Genomic DNA, 17,314 nt, shown 5'->3' on the forward strand with positions numbered 1-17,314 from the left:
TATAATTCTTTCAATTAAACGACGACTTTCAACCTTTTTTTTGTATTATTTTATTTCAGAAAATTAACTAAATTAACCCATATAAATAAGAGAATTAATAATACTAACCATTTTTTCCGGAATATATAAAATAACCAACATATATAGAATGTCGCATTCCGGAGTTCGGAAATGATAATACTAACCATTTCTTCCGAAATATACAAAACAACCAACGCAATCAACCTAGAAAAGTTGATATCATTGGTCGTTCTACCACATGATGAGTTCAGGAAATCATAGCCCGAACGAGCCCTTTATACAATCATCATCAGCGAAATAGGTTACACTTTATACAATTATTGTCAACGAAATAGGTTGCAGAGAACTATCGAGATTTAAACGGTCTCTTTGTCACTTTATGTATCCACATTTATAATGCTTGGGCCTCGATCTTGTGTTTCTTGGTTTTCTTTTTCGCCTTTATTTCGAATTTTTACTTGAGTCGTATGTGTATGTGCAAAGTGGATACTCCTTTTGTGTTTTCTTTATGCTGGAAATTTTGTGTTTCGAAATGTGATATCATTCATTCGAAAAGATTTTGAAATATGTTGAGGGAGAAAGGTTTAGGGATTATAGGGAATAACGATCGAATATGCGATTCTTGTATTCTATTGGTAAGTGGAAAAGGGGCATATGTAAAGTGTTTTAATGGGGCTTTAACAAAATGTTAAACATCTATCGCATGAGTTATTTGAAAATAGATTATAAAAGTCTTAATATAATGTTTCATAAAGTTCAATTAATATTTCAGATGAGTCCATTTCAGATTTCGAACATATATATAAAGTGCAAGCCACTTTCATCTACATCTTGCACTTGAAAAAAAAAAAATATTTCAACGGTGCCTCATAAATGTTTAGTATCAAAAGTTTTTCAATGAAATGACAACTTTTTATGCCCTTATATGAGAATATATGACAATGTACTTCAAATTTGGTAAGTTTTGATTTATTGTAATGTTAGTGTTGCATTTCGAAAATGCTCTTTGGAGTCCGAATTCTTACTTTCTAAGATTTATACTAAAAAATATGTAACGTCCGGGATTTGTCAGGTATTATGTTGCTTTTTATTCAAGTTATAATTATGAAATGTTGGGATTTTGGGGCGGAGCGTACGCTGGGCGTACAGGGTGTACGCACGGCGTACATATATGAAGCGCGGAACGGGGAGCCGCCATGCATACGCTGGGCGTAGGATGATCAGATGCAAACCCTAAATTACAGGGTTTTCCCCCTATTTAAACAACCTATAACCATCCAAACCTTTATCCTCTCATCCTCCCTTGTTCTCACAGTGCCCAACTCGAACCCTGACTCCATTGCATGTATCTTGAGCTTACTTTGAGCATTTTGGTGTTGTTTTGGTGGTTTTGAAGAGCAAAGAGTTTAAAGAAGGAGCAAGGACTTGAAGAGAGTTTCTAGATCCAGAAGTTTGGCATCTTTTCTGACTTATTTGAGGTATCAAGTTCCAACCTTGACCATTGCATGCTTAGTTGTAGTTTTGGGGTGTTTTATGTGACATTTTGACTCCATATTTGAGATTTCTTGTGTTCTAGTAGTTCCAGCCCATAAGAGCTGTCCTTTTGAGCTTTTGGAAGCAATTAGAGTCATAAAATTTAGGCCTTGATGGTTAAGCCACAACCATGCAAGTGTTAGATATGATGGTCACAAAGTGTGTTTAAGGACTTAAATCATGTCTTAACCCCCATCCATGCATGCAAAGACATAAAGTTTGTAACTTTATGGTTTAAGACGTCTTAAAGGACCTGGATCTATGTTTTGGACATTAGGACTTAATGGATTAAGTCACAAAAGGAGTTCTAAGGAAACTGGCCAATACGCTAGGCGTACCCCTGGTATGCTGCGCGTACTGGGTCAATCTCCCCGAAGTGGTTAAGACCAGCGTACATTGGGCGTACGTGCCAGGTACACCGCACGTACGCATGCAGAGTGGTCAAATGGATATTTGGACCTGAAAATAGTTGGGCCTCATGACCCACTGTGGAGTAAGGCTTCTGGGCCTAGACCTAGTATATATGGTATTGGGCATTAATGGGCCTTGAAACTTAAATGGATGGACTTGGGCCTTAATTTAATTAGGAGTTGGGCCTTGGGAGAAAGAGGCCCAATAGACCAAGGATTAGGAAACCTTGCCTTGGGACATGAATTAGAAGTTTGGGCCATAAGGGAGTTCTATTTGGACCCAATGACTGACTAGGGAATTTATTATGCTTTAGGGAGAGCAGTTATGAGCCAGCTAAGGAGTACGATTTCGGCATACACAGTGAGGTGAGTCTCCCTTCGTAGAAACTGTGGGTCGAAGGCACCAATGTCGGCCCACTAGTATTGATATGACTTAGTAATTGTCTTTGTGATAATTATTAATATGGTATGTATTGTTTGATGGTTATGTGTGATATACATGATTTATGTGATAGTGGTAAGGGTGAAATAGACCTCGTAATCGGTTGGAATAAAACCGAAGGGTAGGTCGGGCACCCAGGTATGCCTGACAGGGGTAGGTCAGACACCCCGGTATGTCTGACATGGGTAGGTTGAGCACCCAGGTATGCTCAGCAGGGTAGGTCGGGCACCTAGATATGCCTGATGGTATGTTTATGATTTGTATGTGATATGGTGGGGGGAACTCACTAAGCTTTGTGCTTACGATTTTCAGTTTTGGTTTCAGGTACTTCCAGCTCAAAAGGGAAAGGGCCGACTTGATCGTATCGCATCACACCATGATTTTCCGCATTAGTGATTTTGGGATTATGACTCTAATGATGATTTTATATGTATTGTTGGATTGCACAACTAAACTATTTTATGTTTACATAGTTTTGGGAAAATCAATATGGTTTATTTTATGATTGATCAACTTAAAAATGAAATTTTCGGGTTGTATTTTTAAGGGTGTTACAGGTTGGTATCAGAGCCTTAGTTTGAGGGATTCGGACACACCTTCGGGGGTGTCTGGACTCAAATCGAGGATTTGAGAGATTTTTACAAGAAAAAAATAATTTTCTAAAATTTAAAGTAAGGGTTTAGATAAAGAACAAGGAGTGTGATGCGTGCAATCGGCCGAGCTTATGTAAGTTTTCCCTAAGATACCATACATGTTCGTTATGATATATGTTATGATTATGAGAATTACATGATAGATTAGGGCTAATGATCTAGGAAGGATTCCTTATATGCCTGTTGTATGTGTATAAGAACTGCATGCTAGATTAGGGCTAAGGATCTAGGAAGGATGCCTTGTATGTCTGTTGTATGTGTCTCTTGAACTGCATGCTAGTACTGATTAGTCAGTGATACGATGGCATGATTAGGATATGCTTGGTTTTGGTTACTCAATGCTCGAATGCTGCTTGATTTGTGCTATTAAGAGTTCTAGTTATCTCTAACTAACTAGTAACCAAATACGCTAAGTTACATATTGCGGGGACTAAATAATTTCAGAAGGTTAGGTTTAGCCCTATTGCGCAGCTCTTGTTTGAGTCCAGCCGTTGTAGGGAGAGACCTCCCATTCGAAGAATTATCTGGTCTCAGTAATATGTAATGGTATTCGCGAGCTAGTTAGGGAGAGGTAGCAGGGGCATCTTACGCAGCTGATGGCAGAGAGTGGGTCGGAGATTACCCTAGGGTAAGCCTAGGATGAGATTAGTAACATGAGTGATTTGATTGCGAGTTGCATGTTTGGATAGGGAGCGACTGTGGTGACCCAATGCGAACCAATGGGAAAGTATGGATAGATATGGAAGGTAGTATGGGCCCGTATTACTGAAAGCAGTGTCACACCCCGATCCTTGTCGGAATCGATCGAGGCGTGATATATTGTTCAAAGTCTCATGACAACTATGTTATAATATGATTAGATTCAATTAAGTACTAAGTATGCAAACAAGATCCACAACATAAAAATACAAATCCAAATACGAACAACATTTATTACATCAAATTTAAATAGTCTTGTGGATTTCTAAGGCACAACCTATTTTTCATCAACTTCATTCTTCAAATCTGCATCATGGGTAAAAACAGGTCAACTACGAGAGTTGGTGAGTAATCTAATTTTAGTAGAGAAAATTTGTGAAGTTGAAACATTTATAATTTGAAATTTGTTTTCTTTTGAAGTCGGCAAACAATTGTATTTGAGATAACGGTTTATAAATCCAAAATTGATTAACAAATGATAACAACAACAATAAGTCCTCACCCTATATATACATATGTATATATATATATATATATATATATATATATATATAAATATATATAGGATGGAGCATCTAATCATCAAACACACTCAACCACGTGCGATCAATCACCTTAGCGTCCCAAGGCGGGGTGGTCAACCCAATAGCGCTATTATTGTCCATAACGTACCTCAAGAATACGGGCATAGTCATGGAGATTAGACTAAAAATGGTAATGCACTACAAGTACATGTAGCGTAAACAAACAATAGTTATACAATTAATGACTCACGTATAAATGTCCCAACAATGTCTCAATTGTGATAAAACAATAAAATGAAGTTGGAACATATTAGAACCACATGATACACCCCAAAAGTATTGAAAATTATAAAATATGGGGTAGATTACTCACCTTAGTCCCAAAACGAAATGCGTGTGTCGTACGATAGACGGTTCGGGTCAAAATGGCGTAGAACCTAATATAATTAATAGTTTTGATTTAGGAACTGCTAAACGAGAATAGAGTATTAATACAAATTATAGTTTGTTATGTAAATGTATCATAAACTATACCTATTATAGTTTATCACAACAAGGGTAGTAGTAGTGTTCATAAACTATAATTGTCATAGTTTACCAAATGTTTGTGTATAACGGATGTAAACTTTGTTTATAAAAATTAATTATTTACCATACTCGTGAAGGTAAAAATCCATTTGTTTTCTGATGTATGTCTAATTACCAAGACAAAATGGCATATAATGTAATAATATATGATTACATAATGATATACACCTTGCTCAACGAGTTACAAGGCGTAAATGAAATTGATGGTATTTTTCTAGTAATAACGTTTCTGTTACTGTTCTTAGAAAATTTATAGAAAAATCATCAAAGGTCTAAATCAAAAACCGCAAATTCTGAGAGTTTATAAAGTGTGTCTAGTTTGTTCATAAATTTTCTCATGATTTTTAGTGATCTCCAACTTGTGTGAAAATATTCATATTCACAGACTGGTCCGGTTTTGTTTCTGAAATGATTGACAGTTTTGTAAAAATCACCATAAATCGTAGAAAAATCATATGGTGATGTGCAAGTAGTCATTTTAAAGGTATGAACCTGAACTATATGCTTCTGAAACAGTTTTGAAAACTAAAATGCTTAAGTTGACCAAAACAGTCCGTGAATGGAGTTAAACGTTTCTGTTGAAGACTGTTAAATGAGTTTAGTTGTGTTTTTGGTGTTTTAACTTGTATTCCCCCCCTTAAAACTTAATAAAAACATGAAAATATAGGGGTATGAACTCACCTTATGTGTTATTAGAGGATGGATGTTGGAGAAGAGAAGTGTTCAACCCAAGAACACTTAGAAGATGCCTTGACGAATCGAGAACCTAACATGAAGGTGACGATGTTTGTGTAAGATTCTTATGATTTTGAGTAGAAGGATGTGTAATAATCATAAGAAGAATGAATTATACTTACCAAGAGTGGAAGAAAGCTTGATAATCAGCCTTGGAAGTCTTGGAATTGAGAGAGAATGGTGAGAGAATTTGGAGTGTGATCCTTGGAGGAAAATGAGAGAATGAAAGAAGTATGAAGAGAGGGGATGGGTTTTTATACTTAGACAAGGAGTGGGGCTGGTCATGTAGTGGGTATGAGTTGGTCATGTAGTGGGTAAGAGCTGGTCATGTAGTGGGAAAGAGTTGGCCATGTAGTGGGTGTGAGTGGTAGCATGTGACATAAAGTAAAGTAAAGTCATCTTTCCACCTCAAACACCTCCCCCACTAATTATTGGTATGAATGGCCCTAAAAACGTGGGGATTACTGAAATATAGAGTTCTAACTGTAAAAATAAAGTTTTTGGTGAAAATCCAGCGTTAAAATGATGAAAAACGGGCCTAAAACGAAGTCGTAGTCGAAAAACCGGAAAAATTATGACACGCAAAAATGCATGTCGTCTTCTTTTATGACAGGGGCTTCCTTGATACTCATTGCGTGTCATCAACACGCGCGTGGTAAGGTTACGACAGACAAATGTGTGTCGTCTTCCTTTATGACAGGGACTTCGGTCCTGAAGCTTCAGTTTTGGGTCCTTAAGCCTATTTTACCCGTTTTTACCCTGTTTCAAGTGGTTTTTGACCCAGTTAAGGGTCGGGATGGCCCGAATGATTACAAAAATTTAAAGGAACTTTTGAGAGAGATTTGTGAGAGATTTTAATAGAGAGAGGTTGAGTGAAAGAGATTGTGAGAGGTTTCGTTTGTGATCTTTTTGAGTGTCCGGCTTCGCAACGAAAGGTCCATAAACCCCGTTAAGCCATGATTTAGTGTGTTACACAATCCCGATGATTGTGCAATAGTGTTTTATCGCTTTGGTTCGTTGTTTAGCACTGTTAAGGCTAAGGAAAATCAAACACATGAATTTTTCAAATGATGTTTTCTCATTGAAATAGCGAATTGTATAATGTAAACCCTAACATACAAGGGTTAATGGAGTTGACCGGTTTGACTTGTTGACTTTGTTTGACTTTGACTTGACCGAAATTTGACGGTTGTCACATCATCCCCCCGTTAGAGGGAATTTCGTCCCGAAATTTGCATTTTGACTGGGACTTCAAGAGTTTGGAAAAAGATGTGGAAAACTTCTCGTAGTACAAGAAATTGATTATGGTGAGGAACAACCCGCCTGATGTCACATGACGACCTTGGAAATTTCTTATTGTAACTTGAGCTGAGTCAATTTAAAAGGAGTTTATTGTTTTAGGATGATAGAGTATTCTATGTGTGCTTTTATACTCCCTGTTTTATCCTTGGTATTACCACTATGAATATTTTATAGTTAGCGAGTTCCATCATTACGAATGTTTCAACAAATTTTGACGAAATTTGCATTATAAGTCCTACCAGTTCTTTTATAGTCGCTTGGCGTAAACTAGTCGTATATCATTAAGATTGCAAGGGCATTCGTCGTCACCACATGTTTAATCTATTACGATGACTTGTTGTCGCTATAGGTTTTTAACAAGAGCCAACGACATACCTATAGCGACACACAAGTCATAATTTGCATGTGTGAAGACTTGGAGTACTTTCTAATTGGTTCATGTGTGAAGACTTGGAGTATTTTCTAATGAAAAGTGTGTTACTGGGGAAATTGGAAACTGATACGTAGCTTCAAAGTCAAGAATATGCAGTAGGCATGTGATGCATTAAATGCATGAGGCACACAAGTCATAATTTGCAGCAACAGATACGTATATGTGTGTGAATTGAAGAAGAAGGTTACGGCTCAAAGAATATATATATTCATTTTCTCTTCATTTGTTAGATACACAATAACCATAACATCATAGACTATATATATTCAATTTCGTTTGTAATTTTCACTAGTTTATATTCCGCGAGTGTTACCGAAATCATTTATCAATTTTTCAGAAGTGCTTAACTTGTTTTGTTGCATTCCCAACAATTTGCTATTAATTACTTCTCCCACTTCACTTATATAAATCATCACATTCTTACCGTGACTTTTAACTTCTCCCTCACAAATGGATCCACCTGCAGATCGTCAAAACCCCATAGATGACCTCGATTGGTTTCAGTACTTTGATCATCAAGATCTTTTCAGGTATATTTAAACGTCACTCATTACACCATCTATCGCACAGAAAAGTGATTTTGTCGACATTGATCAAAACATGGTTTGGATTTGTAGGGATCAAAAAGAGTCTTTCATCGTGTTGGATTTGATTATCTTGAGTTTTTTTTTTTTGGATTTTTGCAGTGGTGACATGCTCGACCATCAAGATTACGAGTTGTCGGAAAAATTGCATGAAGTGCTCGATCAAAACGTTTCCACAGTACTTAACAAAGATCAAAACATCATTTCTAGAAATGAGTTTCACGATTTTGATCCCCTTGAAGACATAAGCTTATGGGATTGTTGGGAGGATGGTAATTTACCATTGGTTAGTTTCAGTGAAGACTGTAAATCTGGTGGTGAGGCTACATGTAGTTCTAGTGCTGCCACCACTGATCACGGTGGCCGGAAGATGGCAAAGAGATTGAGACCATTGGAGTTTGAAGAGATAGAGAAGTACTTTGAGATGCCGATAATCATGGCAGCAAAGGAACTAGGGATAGGGTTAACAGTGTTGAAGAAAATATGCAAAGAGCTAAACATAAACAGATGGCCTCATAGAAAACTTAAGAGCCTTCAATCCCTCATTCAAAATGCCAAGGTAAACTACGATAATAACCTTCTATACATTACTCATGCATGTATGCATGCACTTGGTAACCAAAGTAGTTTTGGTATTTTCTAAAATTTTAATTATTAGTTTCTTTATAACATAAACATAGGCCCTAGGCATATGCCACATCAAATCAATTGATTTACTACGATTTCCTGATTTATATTTATATAAACTTAACTCATTGTAAATTTTTTTTTTGAACTCACACGAAAAAATATATTACATCTACCTTTAAAAAAACTAGGAGTTGGGATTAAAGGAGGAGATAGAGACGTTAGAAGGGCACAAGAAGATGATGGAGAAATTGCCAGATATGGAATTGACAGAAGGAACAAAGAAGCTTAGGCAAACTTGCTTCAAAGCTATTTATAAGAAGAGAGGACTTAACAATCCTTAGTCCTTACCTTTTCTTTTAGCCATTTTGTTATAATTAGTGGATTTTAATCTATATTGTATGTGTTTTTCTCTTGATAGTTTGATACCCTTTTCAGTTTCATTGTGTTTATCTATTGATTTTTAATGCAGAAAATTTTGTATAATTTGGGTATTATAGTTTGTATTATGTATTTAACTATATTCTAGATTGCCGACACGACTACGTCGACGACTCTATACCAGAGGTCTTTATAAATAGACTTATGAATTTAGTAGGAATAATTTGATTATAATCTTGTGATTTGTTCCATGTCTGATCCACTCCTAAGATTCACTCGACATGCCCCTAGTTATGTGTAATTAAAATTTTATTAGACTGGTGATCCTAATGAGTCTACCCTAAGTCCACAACCAAACAAGGAACAAGAAGTAGAGCAATAGTCATAGATTCTGAGTCTATAATATCTTTAATTATGTATAACCTTGGCGTATGCACTCAGTTATCATAGGCCTACTAATAGAGGTCTTTAGTTTTCACATAAGTTGGTTATAGTATCACCAAATACTCCTATAATATTTTTAGGTGTTTAGATTCGATTCTTAAAGTATTCCCTGTAGGATGTAGTTAGGTTGTTAGATTTGTTGCCCATTATGACTATCCCCCAGTATATGCAAGTCACTCCTCGGACAGATATAGTTGATCAGGCTATATCCTTCCCAGACTTGATTCACATATACCAAGGCATACAGCCTCTCCCTTTGCCCGTTTTTCTAGGTTCCACCATGTGAGAGCATGACCTTGGAGGCACCCTGTAGCATGACGGACCATCAGGTCCTCAAGACACTCGCTATGGATGAAAGTACTCTCCATTTCTTCAATCCATGTGAGGAGTGCGGTGGCACCCTCGATGCCTTTGAAGTAAGGCGGATTGCAGTTACGAAAGTGCTTGAACGAGCAACGAGGAGTGGTTGCTGGAGCTTGTGGCTGAAGAGAATGAAGTTGGGTTGCAATTGTTGGGATGACGTTTGCTACCTCCTTGGCGATAAGGGCAGCTAGCCTTCGGTTGTTGCGAGCAGCGTATGGGGGTCGTAATGCTATCTACGAGAAACACGCATATGGACTTGTGAGTTATTTGTAAATTGATTGTGGAAATAAAGTTTTTAGACATTGTTGGGTAAAATAATTGTAAAGCACTTGTTGGGCCATGGTTAGGAGTGTTGGGCACCTTTTGGGCTTTCCATGGTTACTAAATGTGAAACATGTATCACTTGCGTGGGCCCCCACAAAACTAAGTTTTCACATGTCTTTCCCACTTCTAGGCCCATTAGGGAACTTAATAGTCCAATGAGTTGGCCATTTTGGAGTGTATCCTTTTGGATACGTTTGATAAGGTCGGGTATTTTGATGGCTCAAAAGTAATGTGAATGACGCGCTTTGGCCTATAGGTTTGGGAACTCTCGCCTTTTGTCCCCAGGTAAGCAAACTGGTCCCTCAGTTGATTGGGATGTATACGAATGCTTGCCTAGTCAGGACTTTCGGCCTACCGGCACCTCCCCCTTCCAGTTACTACGCGTCCATTACTATGATCCTACCCAACTAGAGTGGATGACTTTGAATTTCCTATGAGCTCTAAGGAATATATATGTATATACATTTTTTTTAAACCACTTGAATATGTGTGTGATTTTCAGAGAAAGAGGAGAATATTCACCAGTGTATGCACACATATAAGCGTCAGGAGTAATACGTATGCACTTAAGGGAGCAATTAACACACAAAGGTCAGGGAGGAGGATGTGCAGAAGACGGCCTTCCGAACTTGATATGGGCACTATGAGTTTGTGGTGATGCCTTTTGGGCTCACCAATGCCCCGACCGCATTCATGGACCTCATGAACCGCGTGTGCAGGCCGATGTTAGACCGGTCGGTGATAGTGTTATCGATGATATCCTGGTCTTCTCCAAGACCCAGGAGCAGCATGACGGGCACTTGCGAGAGCTGTTGGATACCCTGAGGAGGGAGAGCTTGTATGCAAAGTTCTCCAAGTGCGAGTTCTGGTTGCACGAGGTGCAGTTTCTGGGGCACCTTGTCAACCAGAACGGTATTATGGTCGATCCGGCCAAGGTGGAGATCGTGATGAGATGGGAGGTTCTGAGGTCTCCATCCGAGATTCGGAGCTTCCTCGGTTTAGTAGGCTATTATCGGAGATTCATTCAGGATTTCTCCAAGATGGCGGTACCCTTGACCCGGCTGACGAAGAAGGTTGCAATCTTTCGCTGGGGGCCTGAGCTGCGGCAGCGTTCGAGACTTTGAGGCAGAAGTTGTGCGAGGCGCGCGATCTTAGCCCTACCATAGGACGTTGAGGATTTCATAGTGTATTGTGACGCGTCTATCTCGGGTTTGGGCGCAACGTTGATGCAGAGAGGGCACGTCATCGCTTACGCCTCAAGGTAGTTGAAGCCTCACGAGGCGAATCACCCGACGCACGACCTGGAGTTGTGGCCAGTTGTTTTTGCCCTCAAGATTTGGCGACACTACCTCTATGGGGTCCGTTATACCATTTACACAGATCACAAGAGCTTGAGGTACTTGATGGACCAGCCAAATCTAAACATGAGACAACGACGGTGGTTGGACGTGGTGAAGGATTATGATTGTGAGATCCTCTACCACCCGGGGAAGGTCAATGTTGTGGCCGATGCACTTAGCCGCAAGGCATTTGCGGCCCCGATCAGAGACATCTGCCTGAGGATGACAGTAGTGACTCCGCTTTTGGAGCGGATTCGGGAGGCTCAACAGGAGGCTATGAAGGAGGAACACCGGAAGAGTGAGCGTATCGTGGGGTCAGATTTCCTCCTTCGACTATGATAGTTGTGGGCTATTAACACTCCATCGTAGAGTGTGGGTTTTGTACACGGGCGGTGTGTGCCAAATCCTGATGGAGGAGGCGCACAAATCCAGATTTTCCATCCATCCCGGGGCGACGAGGATGTATAGAGAGCTTCGCCCTGATTACTGGTGGCCCTGCATGAAGCGGGAATTAGTTTGGTACGTCGAGAGGTGCTTGACCTGCAGGAAGGTCAAGGCCGAACACCTGAGACCTCACGGCAAGACGCAACCGTTGGATATCCCTGTGTGGAAATGGGAGGATATTACCATGGACTTCATTACGAAGTTGCCTCGGACGGCGCACTTCAGCACGACTTTCCACCCACAGACGGATGGTCAGAACGATCGGACCATCCAGACCTTGGAGGATATGATGCGAGTGTGCGTTCTAGACTTCGATGGTAGCTACGATACCTACCTTCCATTGGCAGAGTTTTCCTATAATAATAGCTACCACGCCAGTATCGACCAGCCTCCTTTCGAGATGCTTTACGGGAGGAAGTGCAGGACCCCAATATGTTGGGGTGAGGTTGGTCAGAGGGTCATGGGGAGTACCGAGGTGGTACTCAAGAAGACGGAGAAGATCCAGCAGGTCCGGAGTAGACTCCAGACGACCCAGAGTCGGCAGAAGAGCTACGCCGACAGACGCCGATCGGACTTGGAGTTTCAGGTTGGGGATATGGTCCTTCCGAAGGTGTCACCTTGGAAAGGTGTCATCCGCTTCAGAAAATGGGGCAAGCTGGGCCCCAGGTATATCAGACCTTTCAGGGTGGTGGCCCGGGTGGGCAAGGTAGCATATCGGTTGGACCTTCCAGAAGAGCTTAAACAGATCCACAACACTTTTCATGTTTCGCAGCTGCAAAAGTGCATAGCCGATGATTCCGCGGTGGTTCCTTTGGAGGACATACAGGTGGATGACCGCCTAAACTACATCGAGAGGCCTGTAGCTATTCTCGACAGGAAGACGAAGGCTCTGAGAAACAAGGAAGTAGGACTAGTGAAGGTGCAGTGGCAGCACCGTAAGGGCTCGGAATGGGCGTGGGAGCCAGAGGACGAGATGAGGGAGCATTACCCCGAGCTATTCCCAACAGCAACAGCAGACTTCGAGGATGAAGTCTAATTCAAGTAGGGGATATTTGTAACGTCCGGGATTTGTCAGGTATTATGTTGCTTTTTATTCAAGTTATAATTATGAAATGTTGGGATTTTGGGGTGGAGCGTACGCTGGGCGTACAGGGTGTACGCACGGCGCACATATATGAGGCGTGGAATGGGGAGGCCCCATGCGTACGCTAGGCGTAGGATACTCAGATGCAAACCTTAAATTTTAGGGTTTGCCCCCTATTTAAATAACTTATAACCCTACAAACCCTTATCCTCTCAGCCTCCCTTGTTCTCACAGTGCCCAACTCGAACCTTAACTCCATTGCATATATCTTGAGCTTACTTTGAGCATTTTGGTGTTGTTTTAGTGGTTTTGAAGAGCAAGGAGTTTGAAGAAGGAGTAAGGAATTGAAGAGAGCTTGTAGATCCAGAAGTTTGGCATATTTTCTGACTTATTTGAGGTATCAAGTTCCAACCTTGACCATTGCATGCTTAGTTGTAGTTTTGGGGTGTTTTATGTGACATTTTGACTCCATAGTTGAGATTTCTTGTGTTCTGGTAGTTCCAGCCCATAAGAGTTGTCCTTTTGAGATCTTGGAAGCATTTAGAGTCATAAAAATCGGGCCTTGATGGCTATGCCACAACCATGCAAGTGTTAGATGGTCACAAAGTGTGTTTAAGGACTTAAATCATGTCTTAACGCCCATCCATGCATGCAAAGACATAAAGTTTGTAACTTTATGGTTTAAGACGTCTTAAAGGACCTGGATCTATGTTTTGGACGTTAGGACGTAATGAATTAAGTCACAAAAGGAGTTCTAAGGAAGACGACTTTTGCCATTCTCACTGTGTTCAAACACTTACTGGATCTATCTTCGACTTCGAGACTTCGACTGACGCACGATGGCTCACGCCTTCACTCACGAAGACGACTTTTGCTTGGTGCTTGATGCTTCCATTGCTAATTCCTTCTAATTTCTTGAGTATCTTGTTGATTGAGTAGCAAAAATCGATTCCCAATTGTTGAATTCGACTCCAAGCCCTAGCTAAGAATGAAACAAGTAAGTGTTTGAAAATTGAAATTTTACCAATTTGTTTAGGTTGAAATTGTTATGTTTTTATCTTGAATTGGTGAAATTGCTATGTTTTCATTGATGTTATTGACTTATTGATTGATTTGGTGAAATAAAATTGTTATGTCTTATTGTCTTTATTGAAGTTCAATTTTGATTTGGTGTAATTTTTATGTTTTTATTGAAGCTATTGGATGATTTGGTGAAATTATTAGTTATTTAGCTTAATGTTGAATTGTAGGTTACCCTTGGTGGTTTTCTTACCAAAAGACCAAGACCTAATCTTAATGAAAGTGGTGAAGGATCTTCCCAAACACCAATCACCAACCAATCAATTCCTTCGGTCTCTAATGCAATTCCACAAACACCATGCTCTAATGAAACTAATGATGGTGTTGATTTGAAAGATCTTCCAAAGGACCCGACAGATAGGCCAACGATTACAAGTTATGCCTCAAATATAGGAGATGATGTAAGAAGGGCATATTTGCTTCAAGGACCTTGTCAAATAAGGCTACACAAGTTTCCAAAAAAGAAAATAGGTAATAAATTAAGAAGCTTCATTCCTTCATGGTTTGCCGATTTTGATTGGTTGGAATATAGTGTAAAAAATAAAAAAGCATATTGTTTATATTGTTATGTATGTGGAGACCTCATGGGACAAAAAGGAGGGAGAGATGCATTTGTTTCCCAAGGTTTTGATACTTGGAATAAAAAAAATGAATTTCGGACTCATGTGGGTAATGTTGATAGTTTTCACAACAAAGCAAGAGAAAAGTGTGACTCTTTATTGAGAGAAAAACAAGCTATTAATGTAGTCTTGAGGAGGCAAACCGAAGCGGAGGACCATAAATATAAAGTGCGGTTACGTGTTTCTATTATTGTTGTTAGACTTTTATTGAAAACCGGTTTACCGTTTCGTGGTAATGACGAGTCGGTTAACTCGGAAAATAGAGGGCTTTACATTGAAGTGTTAAAAGCCATTCGAGAGACTAGTGAAGATATTTTCAACAATATATTAGAAAATGCTCCTAAAAACAATCAACTTATTTGCCCTAAAATTCAAAAAGAACTTGTGCAATGTTTTGCACAAGAAGTACTTTTGAGTATTCGTCAAGAGATTGGTCAAGATGTATTCGCTTTATTGGTTGATGAATCTAGTGATGTCTCAAAAAAGGAACAAATGGATATTGTTTTGCGATATGTTGATAGTCTTGGCTTTGTGAAGGAAAGATTCATTGGAGTTGTGCACGTGAAGGATATATCCTCTTTGACACTCAAAAACGCCTTAAATGAAGTACTTACAAGTAATAAGTTGAGTTTTAGTAAGGTAATTTATTCTTTACTTTTTTGTTACTTCAATTTAATTTAATTAGCTTTGTGTTATATTATTTATATATATTTCAATTTTTTTAATAGATAAGAGGACAAGGTTATGATGGGGCTAGAAATATGCGAGGGGAATTCAATGGTTTGAAAGCTTTGATATTACAACATAATGACACAGTTTTTTATGTACATTGCTTTGCACACCAACTTCAATTAGTGGTTGTAGCTGTAGCAAAGAAGCATGATGGTGTTAGTGACTTTTTTGAGCAAATTTCGTTGGTGGTTAATGTTGTTTGTGCCTCGTGTAAAAGAAAAGACTTGCTACGGGAACACGCAAGACAAAGGGTGAAAAAAGGCTTGTGTAGTGGTGAACTTGAAACGGGAAGAGGGTTAAATCAAGAGACTACACTTGTTCGGGTGGGAGATACAAGATGAGGTTCACATTTCAACACACTCACAAGTCTGATGAAGTTGTTTGCGGATGTTCTTGTGGTTTTAGAATTTGTGAAAGTGGATGGAGGGTCATTGGCGAACCGCCAACAAGCGTCCAGAATCTTAGCATATTTTAAATCTTATGAGTTTGTGTTTTACTTATATATGATGTATGACATTTTACACCTCACGGGTACATTATCAAAGCAACTTCAAAAAAAAGATCTAGACATTTTAGAAGCGGCTTCGATGGTTAGAGGGACAATGGACGCATTGCAATCTTTAAGAGACACGGGGTTTGCTAGCATTTTGCCAAAGGTATCCTCTTTTTGTCAAACCCACAATATTGCTACTCTGGAAATGCAAGATTTTTATATTGGTGCAAGAAACCGTACGACCACAAAGACCAATACAATTCACTTTGAGGTTGAAATCTTCAACACGGTGGTGGATATGCAACTGACAGAATACCGGGATCGATTTAATGAAACAAGCACCCAGTTACTAGAATACATGGGTGCTTTGAGCCCTTGTGATTCATTTTCACAATTTGACAAATCAAAGTTGTTGAAGTTGGCTAAGTTGTACAAGTATGACTTTGATGATTCGGATTTGATAGATCTTGAAGGACAACTTGAGATATTTTATCACTCTTCCATCAAAGATGAGCGTTTCACCACTTTGAAAGGAATTTCCGAGCTTTCTCGTTTGATGGTTAGTACGGGGAAACATCGGTCTTATCCTTTGGTTTATAAGCTTTTAAAGTTGGCTTTGATATTACCCGTAGCAACCGCTAGTGTAGAAAGATGTTTTTCGAAGATGAAGCTCTTGAAGACCGACTTGCACAACAAGATTGGCGATGAGTTTTTGAACGATGCGTTGCTTTGCTATGTTGAGACCGAAGCGCTTGTGAAAGTTGAGAATGAAAAGGTAATGGAACGGTTTCAAAAGATGTCCGCACGAAGAGGACAAATTTAAATTGTAATAGATGATAGATTGTTGTTATGTTTTTAACTTTTATGTGATGGAATGCTTATTTGTATTAGACGTAATGAATTAGTTTTTGGTTTTATATTATGTTTGACCGGAAAAAAAAAATTCGGCAACACCTACTGTCAATTCCTGCGTCCGTCCCTGGCCTTAAGATGTTGGGCCTGAAAATAGTTGGGCCTCATGACCCACTGTGGAGTAAGGCTTCTGGGCCTAGACCTAGGATATATGGTATTGGGCCTTAATGGGTCTTATTAGGCCTTGAAACTTAAATGGATGGACTTGGGCCTTAATTTAATTAGGAGTTGGGCCTTGGGAGAAAGAGGCCCAATAGGCCAAGGATTAGGAAACCTTGCCTTAGGACATGAATTAGAAGTTTGGACCATAAGGGAGTTCTATTTGGACCCAATGACTGACTAGGGAATTTATTATGCTTTAAGGAGAGCGGTTACGAGCCAACCGAGGAGTACGATTTCGGCATACACAGTGAGGTGAGTCTCCCTTCGTAGAAACCGTGGGTCGAAGACACCAATACCGGCCCACTAGTATTGATATGACTTAGTAATTGTCTTTGTGATAATTATTAAGGTGGTATGTATTGTTTGATGCTTATGTGTGATATA

The 17,314-nt window shown here is 39.4% G+C and overlaps 2 protein-coding genes and 1 long non-coding RNA gene across 3 annotated transcripts; 2 read left to right on the plus strand and 1 right to left on the minus strand.

Annotated features, from left to right (window-relative positions):
* Nucleotides 1–3,944: 3,944 nt before the first annotated feature.
* On the minus strand, nt 3,945–5,814 carry LOC145156777 (uncharacterized). Its single transcript, XR_013736910.1, has 4 exons — nt 5,728–5,814; nt 5,552–5,636; nt 4,656–4,719; nt 3,945–4,064 (listed from the first exon to the last, which is right to left on the minus strand). It is a non-coding gene; the product is annotated as an uncharacterized LOC145156777 (long non-coding RNA).
* A 6,678-nt stretch (nt 5,815–12,492) lies between these two features.
* On the plus strand, nt 12,493–15,704 carry LOC145158205 (uncharacterized). The gene is made up of 4 exons (XM_079077133.1): nt 12,493–12,513; nt 12,620–12,706; nt 14,182–15,270; nt 15,360–15,704. The coding sequence occupies exons 1-4, from the start codon at nt 12,493–12,495 to the stop codon at nt 15,702–15,704; spliced, it is 1,542 nt and encodes a 513-aa protein (XP_078933259.1).
* Nucleotides 15,705–15,734: 30 nt separating this feature from the next.
* Nucleotides 15,735–16,679, plus strand: LOC145158206 (uncharacterized). The gene has a single exon (XM_079077134.1). The coding sequence runs from the start codon at nt 15,735–15,737 to the stop codon at nt 16,677–16,679; it is 945 nt and encodes a 314-aa protein (XP_078933260.1).
* Nucleotides 16,680–17,314: the final 635 nt, after the last annotated feature.

This window comes from Lactuca virosa, chromosome 2 (genome assembly GCF_052849685.1).
Source record: "Lactuca virosa cultivar CGN04683 chromosome 2, Lactuca_virosa_CGN04683_v6, whole genome shotgun sequence".
Lineage (NCBI taxonomy): Eukaryota > Viridiplantae > Streptophyta > Magnoliopsida > Asterales > Asteraceae > Lactuca > Lactuca virosa.